This window comes from Aptenodytes patagonicus, chromosome 1 (assembly GCF_965638725.1).
Source record: "Aptenodytes patagonicus chromosome 1, bAptPat1.pri.cur, whole genome shotgun sequence".
NCBI classification, from domain to species: Eukaryota; Metazoa; Chordata; class Aves; order Sphenisciformes; family Spheniscidae; genus Aptenodytes; species Aptenodytes patagonicus.
The window spans coordinates 162,918,279-162,934,326 of record NC_134949.1 but is presented as its reverse complement, the minus strand read 5'-3'; the positions used below and the strand labels follow the sequence as shown (position 1 = coordinate 162,934,326).

The 16,048-nt window shown below is 41.6% G+C and overlaps 1 protein-coding gene across 1 annotated transcript; it reads right to left on the bottom strand.

Moving 5' to 3' along the window:
- Positions 1-6,108: 6,108 nt before the first annotated feature.
- ARGLU1 (arginine and glutamate rich 1) lies at positions 6,109-16,039 on the bottom strand. Its single transcript, XM_076361230.1, has 4 exons — positions 15,442-16,039; positions 10,644-10,869; positions 8,212-8,295; positions 6,109-6,971 (listed from the first exon to the last, which is right to left on the bottom strand). Exons 1-4 carry the CDS (start codon positions 15,795-15,797, stop codon positions 6,807-6,809), a joined length of 831 nt encoding a protein of 276 aa, XP_076217345.1. The 5' UTR covers positions 15,798-16,039; the 3' UTR covers positions 6,109-6,806.
- Positions 16,040-16,048: the final 9 nt, after the last annotated feature.

Sequence of the window (16,048 nt, the reverse complement as noted above, 5' to 3'; positions counted from 1 at the left end):
GTACCGCGGCCCCCGGTGGTGGCAGTGGGCCGGAGAGGCGGCCCATGCGACCGGTCCGCGCCAAGAGCTGTGCCGTGGCTCAATACTAGTTGTGTAATGTCATAGTCGCTCCCGTAAAATGAAGGGGGCTACCGAATTTCTTCCAGCAGGGATTTCTTGCCAAAATGGTATCTGCAGAAAGGATTAAAAGTTAAATCCCAGGAAATTACGGCGCTCTTTCTGTCATTTCCCTACCTTTTAGTTAAGGCATGCAAAGAACATGCTACAAAGGACCGTAATAACCAGCCAATTTCGTTTAATTTTATTCCCGAAGAAATACGGGCATTTACTTAAAAACCGGGTTAGCGGTGGTGCTCGTCCGTCTTTCAGACGAAGGCGAAGCAGCCCTTCTAAGGAGAACGACCGGCGCTGTGACCCGTTCCCCCGATCAGTTTGGAAGAAAACGGTGGCTTTCCCCTCCCTTTTCACCGAAGCGGTGTTTCAGCCCTCGCCGCTCTGCCTGGCGGGGACCGCTCCGCTCGTCGCAACAGAAGGAAAAGGAGACGTGAGGCGCGCCCGGCGCCCCATAGGTTTTGTGTTAATTGTGTTTGGTAGTTCTCTAATGAAATCCAGCACTCAAGGAAACAAGGAAATCAGTTTGCTTTTCGCACAAAACATCGAATACGTTTTAAGTAAACTGCTTAATTAAATTTAATTTGCAGCGAGGAAGGAATTGCAGATCCGGCGACGCAATTTGGTGGAAAAGGATCTGATTCCCAGGACGGAAACTTCGCACTCAAGTGGGAGACAGAGATTGGGTATCTATGCACATCGAGGGGCATCAAAGGAGAGCTTCGCCAGCGAGGGGAGAAAAGTACTTAATTATTAAACTTTTAAACAAATGCGTGGCGTGTATCCAGTTGTGAGCCAATGTAAACACGGAGCCTGACAAATGCTTCTAGCAACAGAGACGTGTAAAATAGGTTTACCTCGATTTTGTGATGCTGCTGCTTCTGTTTGTTTTGAAGCAAAAGGTTAGCAGCGGCGTTTTGCAAAAGCTGTGAGTAAACTGTGACCTCTAACTCTCCGTATCCTTGCTTTAAGTAAACCAGAGGAAATGAAGAGCCCTGGTATTGTCTGAAAATATCCTCCTGTAGCTAAATATATCACTCGACTTGTATTGTCCAGCGGCTAATCACTTTACGTAAATACAGCTGTTTTACTCTGCTCTCCAGCATCCTATTGATGCACGCTGTAGGTGTACAAAAATCCGCGTTAACAAAATCACTTCTAAGTAAGAACCTAGAGAAAAACGGGAACTTATCTCCGAGATAACCCAAGCAGCAAAGGTTAAGACATCCAAAGAAACGCGGGCTCGGTGGCGACTCCGCTCAGGTCACCCTTTTTGCCCGAGGGGCCGATCCCCGCGGCTGGGGTCGGGGCGGGGGGCGCTTTCTGCGCCGCGGAGTTATTTGCGGGTCCGAGCGGGGCCGGGGCCGGGGCCGGGCCGGGGCCGGGCCGGGCCGGGCCGGGAGGGAGCGGGAGCGGGCGCGACGGGCGGCGGTCGCAGGGGCGGCGGCGGCGCGGAGCCCCTGGCAGCCGCTGTGGGGCCGCGCTCCCTCCCCGTCCTCGTCCCCTGCATCGGCCGCCAACTTTCCCGTCTCGTTTCCGAGCAGCAGGAGGAATCGCCCCGGACACGGAGGAGACGTGAGAGTACGGGTTGGGGAGGGGGTTTTAAAAGCCAAAAAGCTCACAAATATTAGGAAGTTGGCAATCGGCTTCGGCCGCAGTAGCGGCTTCTCTGGGGGCTATTTCGGGAGGAGGGCCCGGCAGATATTTCGGGTTTCGCGGGGAACGCGGTTTCCTGGCAGAGAAACTCGCAGGGGACGAGCTCCTGAGGGGAGGAAATCCTGCCGCGGCCGTGGGAGCGGCGCCGCGGTCCCCCTGCGCCCGGGCGGCCCGGCCCGGCCCGGCGGGCGAGGCTGGCCGGCTGGCCGGCTGGGTGGAAGGACAGGTGAGCGGGGCCAGCCAGCAGGTGAGACCTGCCTTTCCCTCTGCCTTCAGCGAAAAACCGGGACTGTGCCATTTGCACCGCTTAAAGCTTTATTTCCTGTACTTCAGCCGGCCTTACAGCAAAAACCGGGTTTATCGCTGAATAACTCGTTTTGGCTTCTTTCCGACAGTGATGTGGGCAATAATTACATAGACGTTGGCCCTGATCTTACGAAATCGGTAACAAAAAGGCAGCTAACCCGAATGGGATCAGGATTGGGCCCACAATCCCTGATTCTCCTTTAAACATCAGTCTAAACATCGGCAATGAGAATACACGGGACGTGACATTTTTCATCAAGTGGAAAAGCCCACCGTCATTCATCATTACTTGAAAATTTACCGATTTTGAAAGTCGAAAAGAGATAACTCAATAGATACAATTACTGCTAAATTTAATGCAGACAAATGATTGCGTGATTGACGCGTACTGATTTAAATGGATTGTTTATTGTTTGTACAAAAGGCCAAGCGTGCCGGACACCTGAAACAGCTCCTAAAATATCATTCACACCCTAACAGTGCATTTTCTGCACTTATGGTAGAGTGAGTATATATCTAGGTGTTAATTTGTCTTCTCCATGTCTGTTTTATAACCGCAATTTTGGTTAACCATAGCTTCTTAGAAAATGAGCTTGGCTCCTCCTAAATACAGCCACAGAATTCAAGCAGCCTTGTAACAAAAATCAGAAAAGAAGTTGGTACATCCTAACCATGCATTTTAATTCTCCATTTGACTTATTTTTACACTGATTTTCAGTATCACGCTGTGAAAACAAAAATTCTTACATTAATTTGTGGTCTGCTATGAGATACGTGGGGTGGGAATCAAGACCAGGGATCAAACCTCTGCTACGTGACCGGCCTTTTATAGGGGTTTACGTCCCCTTGCGGAGAGCTGACCGCTGAGCCAGCGCAACCCTTGGTTCTACACGTCAGTCCAGGAAAGATGACAGGAAGCATCAGGTTGTTCAGTACGGAAATGTCAACAGAGGCTCAGCACTCTTCAGCTGGCTAACAAAGCAGTGGGACCGGGAGGGGGGGACAACCCTTGAAATGCGTGCATTTGGTGGTACTAGCATGAAAACGGAACAGAGGGGCGTGAAAGTCATGGTTCAGCTCCAGATGGACCGGCCTGTTGGTCCGAAACTGTACCAGCCTGGGCACTTCAACCATATCCTCCTGCCTTGGAATGAGCCTTAGGCACACAGGCAGCTCCGCAGTTCTCTTCTCAAACAGATCACCTCTGCAAAGCAAACTGAAAAGCGTTTATCAACTTGAATTTCACTTGAACTTGCACCGAGTCGAGACCCTACAATAACAGAGCTAATCATCTTCCCCCTGCTTGCCAAAGGGACAACACATCCCCGAATACTCTGAAAATGTTTAACGAGACACTTCATGCACTTAAAAGTGAATCACAACCAACACCTTCATGTTTGGTGTACATGCGAAAAATGGCACAGAAAATTCAAAACAATCGTCAGAGGGCACGTTAGTAGCATCAGAAAGAGGGCTTTACCATCTTTGAGCCAGTGACGGCAACAGGCAGGGTGAGGCGCATGAGGTGGCACAAAGCTTAAGAGAAAAGGAGAGACAATGAAGATGGAGCCTTCTTTTTCAAGACGAGATAGGAGCGGATGAAGTATTGAAACTTCAGTAAGACAATACTGACGTATCCGTCTATACGTAGGTATGCGGTTGCTTGGCAGCTCAGACATCTCACCAACCTAATTGTCTTTGCTTTGCTAAGCTTCAAGGACACCAGCTCTCCAATACATTTCACAGCAGTCAGCTTTCCACTTGTACTTGGAAAAATGATGATAATGAACATGGGAAGTTCAAAGGGCAGTTTAACAAATCTCCAAAGTAACAGCACGCTGCTAGGATACTGCTGCGAGGCCTTCCACTCTCTCCTGCCTCTGCCGGACAGACGCATTGTTCGGTATTAAAATAATGCTCCAGGACATTTATGAACAGGGGTTGGGAAAACTTAGGATCTCTTCTGTCATGATATAAGGGAAATTAATACTGCCCAAGGTAGGTGGCAACAAAAAATGCCTCCCCGGGGGGGGGGGAGGGGGGGGGGAGGACACTCCCCCCCTCCCCCCCCCCAAAAAAAAAAAACAAAACAAACAGAACCAAAAATTGTCTAACCAAATTTTTAAGTTGAAACTTCAAACTGTAATGGAATAAAAATTAAACACCCAATGTAATTTCTAACAGCAATTTCTCTAGGTAGGTTAATACCCTCATGTAGACCCGCACACAGAGCTCACACTCGGTTCAGTCACTACCTGAACGTCAGTCTACGTTCTAACCTACTTTGCACTAGATGGGTATCAAGTTTTAAGGGAATATAAGAACATCTCAAGTTCTTCTCATCAAATGTCAATTTACCCCTCTCCCAAACTGTGTGCACCTCTTTATCTTCCCCCAAATCAACAGTATCCCTGAAGTCCTACAGTAGTTTTAAAAAGAAGAAAACCCCAGAGTAATGCAAATGTGGTGCCCACCCGCACCAGCTCTACAGGAAGCTATCCAAGAAATTCAGAATGCTTCAGGACAGTAAAGAGTGGTTTCTACCGACTGAACTTCTGCCCCGACAACAACAACAAGAAGTATGTAGCTGTTCCTCCTTTTTTGAGGGCAGGGGGAAGGAAACACCGGTGCTGTGGAATGGCAGAAGGGGCGATCTAATTGCGATTGGACCTTTTGTCCACACAGTAGTCCTAAAGGCGTGACTGAAAATAACCGCTCAAAGTCTAAGCCTATGCAATGTTAAGCGTAAAGAACAAACGCTACTATTCAGCAGGAATTAGTCATGTAGAACAAAATGTTTGATACCACAGCTGCACGTACGAGAACTTAGCTTCTTGCTTTTAGAAGAGGAGAGGAAACAAAAATGCATAGGTCTGTTTTGAGTATTGACTTTTAATAGCTTGTTTCTCATAAGGGAACAGGGGATGTTTTCTGTTTTAGAAATACAGGTATCAGTTGAGCTTTAAATACAGCCTGCTCCTGCCAACAGGTCACGTACATGATTTATTTGGCTTCAGCTTTTGTTTTTATGCATTAAGCAACCTTCAACCTTCTTCTGTAATACAATATATAGACAAATTTAAGTACAGTAATAGTGTAGGTATTTTACTGTCTTCACATTTTTCTCGACATACTGGACAAAGCGATACACATCAGCCTGCCCCCAAGCCCAGGTTTCACACAAAGCACGTTGAATACGGCTGTCAGTGGCACACTCAACTTGCCCCCACATTTAATTTGCCAAATCTACAGAAACAGATCCTTTGGGAATATCAGAAATTACTTCCAACTTTGTCCAGTGACATTCAAATGCTCAGGCAACTACCGGTTACTTTCATTTTACGGTTACTACAGATGTTGCAATACCGACAGGAAAAAGAAAGTTTTAGAACCGGACAAGCTATGGTAATCCAGGTTTTGGTCGAAGAATTATATACAAAAAGGGGACTTTTATATATATTTTTCAATCTGTAGTTTCATTTTCCAAAATAAAACCTGTATATATAAATGGACAACATTCAAGATCTGTATATGAGTAACAGTTGCTTTCTGGCTAAAACAATATATTTAGACAGAATCTCACTTTCTGTTTTTCACTTCAAGCACGCTAGCCGGTCCAGTCCTTTGGGAAAAAAACTTCCATTTTTAAATCCTTTAGGATCCATCAGATTCATTATATGGAAATGACCTTAACTTATACAATATACTATATTATGAGGAGAACTGAAGGGGATTAGATATCGAAGTATTGGTCTGGGTGCGGTAAGCCAAACAGCTGTTTAAACATGATACTACAGCTGAAATAAGTCTCTGTCAGAATAAAAACCAACATTCATGAAAACAGCAGCAGCCATCAAAAACATTCACAACTGCAGGGACTTTGTACTGTGTGTAATTTTGCATTGTAAGAAGGAGAAGCCACAATAGTTTAAAGCAAAATTTAAAAAAAAAAATACCACTATAGTCTTGAATTTCATGTGAATTGTCACTCATAGCTGTTTATAGAAGTGTACTAAAAAAATTTACTTAAACATATGAATTTAAGACTTTCACTTTATTCAGCAAATTGGTTTATTTACACAATGGGGAACGCTGGTTGAATGCTGTCAATGTAATAAAAACAAATCTAACAGAGACAATACTGAACTCTCTCTATGTATTCATAGCAGAAATGACAAACTATTTCCTTACCTGTATCAGGAACATCAAGCGCAACAACAGGACAGTATCATAGGACACTGATTTAACAATAAACCACAGAGGTCCAGTAATACTATGGCAATTTACTCATGTATTTACTGACTTTAAAAAAAAAAAAATTAAAAGTCAGCAATACCCAGTATAAAGTTCTGTCAATTATCAGAGTCAAACTCTGATGCGTAGGTCAGTAAAACCTTATCAGATCATCCACGATTCATAAAGTGACCTGATCTGCTTCAGACCACTAATACAGAAACAAAATTGGTGAGAACAGATTACCCTCTAAAAGGCAACAATGATCTGATAAGGGTTTAACTTAATGGAAGTTTTAAAAAAATTAAGAATTGCAGAGCACAGCCCCTATTAGAACAAGCTAACTTTCCAGACTTTCAAAAAAGACAAAAAAAAAAATTGAGAGAAAAAAAAAAAACACTTCAACATGAAGCTACCATACAAAGTTTTTTTTTGTTTTGCTTTTTTGTCGGATTTTTTTGTTTCTTTCTTTTTTCCTTTTAAGAGTTCAGAGTTGCAATTTAATCCTGGCTTTTTAGTGAGAAGGACAGTTTTGGCCTAGACTTTCCTTTGCCCAGGATAATTTTTTGCTCTTCCTTTTGCTGACGTTGTCTCTCTTGTTCTAGTTTCATCCTCTCCTCATGAATCTTTCTTTGTTCTTCAACAATTTTCAATTGTTCTTCAGCCTATATATGAAAATGGTAGAATTTAGGCCAGCGTATTTTGCAGTCATAAAAGCAACTTACAACTCGGTATTAACTTCCAAACAGGTCCACTCCTGCATAGTTAGGTAAGCAGTTCTACCTGAGCTAGATGCCATAGCTGGTTCCAGTGAAACCATTTATAAAATGGTTATTTGAATTGAGTTTAGAAGAAACACAGAAAACTTTCTACAGCTAACGCGTCGAAACCTTGAGTGCTTACATGCAATGTTCTTCAGCATTGCTTTGCAAACAACACGTTACATTTTAATTAAGGAAGTCAGTGTGTATATATAAAGTTCCCCTGACACCTGTCACGTGTCAGATGAAGGCACAATATAACGAAGTAACAGACCTCCAAACAGAGGTCTCCCCACTCCAAAACCCATCTAAAAACCCCTCCTAATTCAAAACCATCTTTACTTGATTTGTAACAAGTCAATCCTTACACTGACTTATGATTCTTACAGCTCTTCCAGTGGTCTAAAGGTGCTTATTTTGCTCATTACATCAGTTAATACTTGTCCCATTTCCACCATATGAGGTTGGGAAAAGGGTAAAACAGAAAGAGATCTAAAGCAGATGTAGTTCAAGCAAAGAATTTTAAGAAGCATCATCTTTACCTGAAAAAGGTGCAATTACTTGGGTAACTGAAACCAATAGAGTTCAACCAGGATTTAGAAGAAGCTTATCATTAATTAATTAGAATCAGCTAAATCATATTGAATGTTGTCATGAGGCAGGCACCTGCTTGAATAGGCTTGGAGACCAACATAAGCTAGATTTTCGTAACTTAGACATCTTAAGCTTATGCTGAAAGCCCCTTTCAGCACTTGTACAGCAACATTATACCAGTCTCAAATCGAGTTTGCACTTGTCCTGCTCAACAAAACAGAATTAGCCACTTCTGTTCTAGAAGCTGAATGTGTTTGCAAACTTACTTCAACCTTCCCTGTGAGATATAGTTAAAAAGGTACTTTTTAAATTCTGAAGGCAGCTGTCTTCCTCTAAATTAACTGCACCTGAACTATTTTTTTTCAGACTAGTGTTACTGCTAAGGATCTGGCGTCTTATGCTCACGGGAAGGAGAGCAACTCTACCCACATAACCAGCAATAGACAAGTTGAATCCTAGAAAGGATCGATTTGTTTATTTTAATTGTGGTGCAAATCAGGCAGAGGGACCCGTATTCCCCTACAGAACTGTTAGCTACGTCTTTGCATACCAGTTTAGCTTGTGCTTCTGCAATTTTTCGATTATTCTCTTCTAGTATTCGCTCTAGTTCCTCACGCTTTGCACGCTCTTCTTCCTAAAGGGGAGGACAGGGCAAGATGTTAGTAAAGTGAAATACTCCTTTCTGCATGTTCACTAATCTTTCTCAGAATTCTTTTGTGAACTGACTTAAAGTGGCAGCTTTACAGCCACCTATTTTGTCTCACAACGGTAAATTGTGCAGCCACTAAAACTGGTTTCTAGTACTCAATTTAAATCATCCCGCCCAGTCCAAACAGCAACCAACTAAACCCTCCCTAATCATAGATTCCTGACAATTTATTACTAGAATTTTAATATCACACAAATCAACAAGGACAACTACAAAAACTGGATAGTATTTACCAAATTAAAAAGTAATATAGAAAATATAAATAAAGTGAATAGTTTGTCTCACCAATTAAGTATACCTACGTATTCTTTACCTATACTCCTTTAATCAGCATTAAAAGTTGAATATTTACTGTCTTGTCCAGTGTCCTGCAGAGTGTGCTCCTCGGCTGCCATACGCGCCAGCTTCCTCTTTAAAATGATTTGTACTGTTAGCTTGGCAATACCTGCATCAGCAGCTCAACCATTTATAAAGAAACAACATACAAGGAAGGCTGAGCTGAGGAATGCAGATGTTTATGATAAGAAGGAACAAAAATATGTAAATCATTCCTAAGGCAAACAATTAATAAGAAAAATACATTTACTGTTAGTGAAAAATACAAATGGTAATCCATACTTCATGGAGCTATGGGCTTCTTTCATGGGGAGAATGGACTTAACATTCAATATTTTGACAATTTTAAGACAGCTGAAACTGTCATTTGCAGTCTGAACTTGGAATTCAGGAGTCCAGGGTAGGCAAGATCAGGAAATAAAGCCTTGTAATTGTTGTTTTCTTGGTGAATTTTATGGAACTCTGTTATGCAACTCATAAGTATGAAGACTGCGTGAAAGTTTTTGAGGTGTTTCAGTTCACGTAATATATATCCAAATTATTTTAATATTTGGAAGATTTAAAGTTAGCCAGAGGTTTGTGTCTGTGTAAGAAAAAAAAGTTAATACGAACAAAGCAAGCATACGAAGAGAAAACTTCTTACTATGACTAGTAACCAGCTACTAGCTAGCACTCTTCACTCCAGGCATGGAAGTTTATTCTGCGTTATAAAGAACTGATGGGACTTCTTCACATCACATTGACAATAGCAAAAATACTTTTTTAAAAAAAAAAAGTAATCCACCTGATCAAATGAAAACCTCTATACATGAAGCATTTGCTGACTATAGACATCTAAATTGAACTTCAATTCTTTCACAGTTAAGGTCTGAATTTGCAAAACAGGTGTAATTTAAGATTCTTAATATTTGTTGTAACTCAGCGTTCTGGGTTTTTTTGTTTTTAATTTAAAGATATTATGTGACAGACAAGTCACATTTAGTATGAAGGGGAAAGCTTCATTGCTACTGTCTTTCCTTTGGTAAGCCAATCAAAATATTAATTTAAAATAAACCGTGTAGGAGGTACAGAGTGAAAAAGGCATTTGAGACTTACGACTGTTTAACACAAATTTCCTTTACGGTTTAAAGTTTGTCTTTAAATTTCTGGATCCTGGAATGATCGGTGCAGGCAGGCATCAAAGCCTTTAGTAGCAAATTACTGTCTCACAGAAAGACATTTTCAGCTTCTGCTCCAGCTGCTGATTAAAAAAAAAAAAAAAAACAAAACCAAAAACCCAAGTCACATGTTCAGCTTGACTTCAGACAAGGGCAACCTGCTCTTTTATAACTTCTAGGGAAAAAAAAGGAGTTGTTAGTAGTTATTAAAAATTGATATAATGATTTGGACATAGATCCTTCGTGAAGACGTGGATGGGCTTACGCTCGAAGTCCCAGAATTAGTCCAATGTATGCTCAAAGAAAATGTTCATTTTAAATGAAGAATAAGAAACCTATTTGTTAAAGACAGGTACTGCAGCTCACTGCTGGACCCTGCTTTTTGCCTGACTGAAGGCAAAAGCCTCTTACAGTCTAGGTAAACAAAATGAAACAAATGAAGGATACATAATTACAGATTTTCAATACCCTTCCCCAAAAATGAAAGGACCGCTGATAAATCCTGCAGCCATGGCAAAAGTTTCAAACAATTCTGAAATATGTAGGTCAGTTCCATTAAAAATCAAGTATCCTTGTTCAGGTTTTAGGAGAATAACTGTTTAAGTATCAGTGAGCTCCTCTGAATAGGCTAGAAATTAAGTTTCGCAGCAATGCAAGTTTATACGAGAAGGGAATTAGATTTGCTGTATTCCATCTCTTTCTGAACCGAACAGGAGGCACAAACCGACACTGAAAGTTTTGCCATGGACTGTCTCTACTTTCCAAACGACCGAGCGTTACCTCTCTGGCTTTTTGTGCTGCAAGTTCAGCTTGTCGCTGTCGCTCGAGTTCTTCGAGCAACTGTTTTTCCATGATGCGCTTAGCCTCCTCCACCCTGCGGAGAACCTCTCGCTCAATCTCATCCTTCCTTTTCTCCAACTCTTCTTCTACACGTTTAGCCACAAGCTCTTCCACTCTTCGAGCAGTTTCTTCCTCTATGAGTTTCTCTTCAATTTCTTGTTGACGACTACAAAATGCAAACACAAGGATTACCTTTTTAATCAATAAAGAACGGTTGCACTGCAACAAACTCTTGCAAATACACAGCATCAGCCACGCTACTGAATCAACTTTTTAAGTCTTATACCTTATACAAACAGATCATATTTTTAAAGAATGTTTCGCCCTACATTCAAGGAAAGTGAATATTCAGGCAACCAGTGTTCCTACCACAGGGAACTCATTCAGACCATATCATTTTTAGCATCTCTCCATATCTCAAGACACCAAGCTTAACAAGACACCTTATCATACTACTTCTTGATCATTTTTAGGAAAAAGAAGAAAAAAAAAAACCACATCCCCCAACTTTGGCCCTCTTTCACCCTTCAGGAACTTAAATGGTCTCAATTTTAAGTCACATGTAACAATACGTCTTGTAAAATCTTGTCTTAAAGCCACCACCTCAGAGGCACCAAACTAATCTCTAATAACTAAAATAGAAGACAGAAGCAATAAAATTTGTAATTTGAATATTTTAATAAGAATTCCAGGTGTTGTTTCTGTAATCTAGTTATCCAACAATTTACCTTATCAAATTTCAAATACTTCAGCTGTCCTTAACTTCTTTATTGCAGCACTCTGTTTCTACTATAATTATCCAAAATAAAATATACCAAGTGCTAAATAAATCCTTGCAACCTTTACAGTTTTCTATGTTCTGAATTTTGGAAGTATTTTCAAATGTCGTCTTGTCTTTATTTTTGTTTAGCAGCAGCACTATCACTTAGCCTGATCACTCTTTTAAGTTTTCATTAAAAAGGATGCAAAAAGATTAGGTCAATCCGCAGGTTTATTACCAAATGCGGAAAAAACAAATCTTCCAGGTAGTAATCACTAGTACAATATGGCAATTAGATACCCAAAGATCAAAAACAGCGAATACTGTATAGCTATGTTTCACATAGTACTACTTATTTAGAAATATTACGGGCTTTGGGGAGAAGGTTGTTCTTTTCTAACCTTGAAACTGAACTTTCATTTCAAGTATTCCGTGAAGTATGGAACAATCTTATAAACTTATCTTCTAGCCTGTCAGCACCAGAAATCCATGATTTACAATAACAACTACTGTTGTAATATCCTAATATCCTGTTATTTTCATAATGTTTGCATTTTCCTATCTTACCTATATTGAGAGACATAAAAATAACTTTGATTAAAAAAAAAGAAAAAATGTTACAGGATTTACTAACTTTTAGATTTCCCAGTGTACAATTTGCAAACAAGCAATAGGAGATAATAAAGCATGGATTACTGAGCTAGAGAAACATGAGGTGAAAGGCTCCCAAATTCTTTCTGTTCATGTGTATTATTTTCAAAAGCGTGCTGAACACAATGGATAGTCTACCTCCTTCAGTAAAAAGTTTTGGAATCCCCAACTTAAACATTCAGCCCCAGAAGACAAATTTGATTCTTCCATTCCTCAAGAGATAGCAAACTTACTCAGTGACACATTAGGCCAGCATTCACTTTTCCTAAAGCGACACAAAATATCTTGAGGTGATTTTTTCAGAAAAACAAAAACCCAAGTCCACCACCATCCAGAAAAAATGCATCAACCCCATTCTGTGAGTGTGTCTCTGCCAGGCCACCTACGATCCTTTTTGGATGGAAGGTGAGGGAAGGGTCAAAAGTTTAAAAGACAAATTTTTAAACACCCTTTATATACAAAGTAGCCTTTTATTTTTAAAGGTTTTTCTTCCCTCTTACAGGTATTTATTCAGCAGGGAGTACTCTCACCGTCCTGTACTGATACAGCTTACAGCTACATAAGAGGCTGTTCTACAAAAATCATTTTTCAGAAAGCTCATATTCATGCATTTTATTCAACTATTTTAGCTTTATGTTTAACATTAGGGAAATCTAGAATAAAAGTCAGCTAATTGAACATAGTACATAGTTATAAATAAACGCCTGACACTCATGTCTGAAATAAGTTTTCAAATATCCTCAGCAATTGATGATGTACTCAAATTAAGCACTGTGCCTGCACACGTTTCATTCCTCTCATCCTAACAAATGCCACTCAAATTTAATTAAACCAAGCAAATATATCTGCTCACATTCATAGGCAATGACAATATTACAAATATATAATAACTGTTCAGTGTAAGCAACCACATTTCTTGAAACACTAGGAATAGAAAGAAGTGAAATAGAATAAAGTAAAAATTTATTCTCAGATTTAATTATAAGACCAACTTGTGCCTATGGATGAAGATAATATACTTCCAATCAATGGCTTTGAGTTTATAAAGAAAATCAAATTATAAACACAGATATAAATTTCAATGATTCATTCTGTAGTTTATACCAACAATTAATTATTTTTTGTAAATCACATGATCTTACAATATTTTATTTACAGGTATAAGTTTATCATCCTGACCCACTGCGCCATGACTCCAGAGAAACAGAGAAGTCATTAATGTAAAAATATTTTTAGCATGTTCCATTTACTCTTTAAAGACTAATTTTATAAAATCTGCAGAAAAGAAGCTGCTTACATTTCAGCAGATTTCTGAGGGGAAAAAAAATGTCATATTTGCAAGGCCTTCATAGAAAACTAGCATTATAGGAAAAAGCAGAAGTTAGGCTATGTATTAGGATTTCAACCGACACGAGAAGAAGAAAGTCACTTTCAATATACGAACTGTCCACTAGTTAATTCAGTTAGCAAGAAACTACTACTTTCCTTCACAAACATGAGTATATACTAACACATATAACACAATTTACAGATGACTCATTCAAATACCATAGTTTTCTACTCTATTAAGTTTTATTGATTTTTCTATTTGAAATTTTAAGTGTATTCTAGAAGCATCGAAATCTATACCAAATCTCTTCCAATAGTTTCTCCCTCAGAAGTTTATTATTCCATTGCCAATAGCGCTCAAATGTCATATTCCTCCTATACAGACTTCATGAGTATTTTATATGTTAGCTTTGAAATTTTAGAAAACTTACTGCAGAAAATAGAGTTGAAATATGTTGCTACATCACTGAATGAGCTACAGTTCATTCAGTTTCAATTTGAGCGCTCCGCAGCAAAAAATAGTGATCAAATATTGTAGATGTATTATTTAAAGTTTATAAACACCTCATTTTCCACAGGCACTCAAACAGATCCTCTCTCAATTTTTAAAGCCTGGACACAGACTAACCATAAAATTCTCCACTAAGACTAACACCATTTAAGTTAGATAATATTTATTTTGTTATTTGTGTAATGTTCGCTCTCCTCAATCTTTAAATCCATTTCTATAATATTTAAAAGATTACATATGAACTAAAATAGCTCCAGAATACTAAGATAAACTACTCACTGTATTCTCAAATCGTTAAGCACATTCCAATCCTTCTTCCCAGATATGCATGGAATATTTTTATCAATTTAGGTACTGCATAAAACTATACACCACGAAATTAGGGTCAATAACTCAAAAAGCCTTCAACATTTTCACGTGTGTTTGTGTTACTATGCAAGTTTTTGATGACATCGCTGTCAAATTCTGAAGTTAGCAAAGGAGATTATCAACAAACAAAAATGAAAGTGACGACTCAGGATGATCAAGCCTTCTGAACTATAATTAATATTTCATTAGAACAATATCGCTGAAATAAAACGCAAAGCTCCACCTGAGAATTAACAGAACTAGTTGGCTTCACACGTACGAACAAGTGCTGTTTCTGGGTTCAGTGCTCCAATGAGCAAGGGTAACATTCAAAGAACAAGAATCACTTTATCACAACCGTTAAAACCGTTGTTCTCTCTGCTGCATAAAGGTCTCTTTCAGAACTTAACAATATTGCTAAACATCTTAACGCACATCCGAAGTTCATTAAAATAGAATTTATCTATCTCTGTAGACTTTATAAACAACCATATTCCCCATAGCGAAAACTAAAAAAGGAAAAGGTTTCGAATGAAACAAGTCACCGGATCTCACTGTCCCATTCGGCAATTAAAAAAAAAAAAAAACAACAAACAAAACAAAACGAAACAAAACCAAACCCGAACCCTCAGTGTTAACATAATCGCGGCACAGTTATTTCTTAAAACCCTAGGTCGAGCAACTCCAGACGCCTCCGCTCGACGCATAATAAGCTCCACGCAAAAAAGGGGAGGGGCGGGCAGTGTGGCAGTGCAGCACAAAGCCTGCGGGGCGCGGAGGCCTCCGCCGCAGAGAGAAGTTTAAGAGCAGCGCAGGAGAGCGGCGGCAGATCGGAAGCGAGCGGAGCCAGCGGGCAGGGAGGCAGCGTGCGGGCAGGCCCGCACCCCGAGCGGGCGGCTACTAACGCACCTGAGGGAGCGAGGCTTTAGGAAAGGGAAGGATGGCGGGAAAACGGGCAGGAGTTAGGCCGCAGCGAGGGCCTCAACGCCTTTACCCCCGTGGCAGACGGCCCCGCTCTGGAGGAAGGCGCGGAGAGAAAGGCACCAGGGCACTGAGCACCTCCTTTCCTCCCGCTTCCCCTCACGCACCCCACACCCCCCGCCGCCCCCTGAAGCCCCCAGCCCAGGCCCGGGGCTCACATTTTCCGCTGCCGCTCGAACTCCGCTTTTTTCTCCTCCTCCTCCCGCTTCTGCTTCTCGTCCAGGCTGCTGCGCTTGCTCACCGTGCGCCCGAAGATGTCGATGCGGTCGGGCGGGGAGGAGGCGCGATCGCGCTCCCGCTCCCGGTCGCGGCGGGAGGAGGGGGCCGTGTTGGAGCGGGAGCGGGATCGGGACTCGCGGCGCCGGTTCCGCTTGCTCTCCCGGGACTTGGAGCGCTTCCGCGCCCGCTCCTTCTCCCGGGAGCGGGACCGCGATCGGCTCCGGTTCTTCTTGTTGTGCTTGGAGCTCTTGGTGTGCTTGGAGCGGGACGAGCTCCGGCTGCGGGACCGACCCATCCCGGCAGAGGAGAGGAGAGGCCGCGCCGGCGACCGCCCGACCACCCCCGCCCCCTTCGCTAGCGGCGCCCGCGAGAGGTGCGAGGAGGCTCTGCGCGCATCAGCACCGCCCGGGCGGGCCCCTCGTCCTCTCCCTTTCCACCGCTTTGCGCTGCGAGGAGAAGGAGCAGGCCCCGAAAGCGGGAGCAAGTCCGGACGCAGAGCAAGATGGCGGCCCTAGCAGAGCGGTGACTCTCCTCTTCCGCCCCACA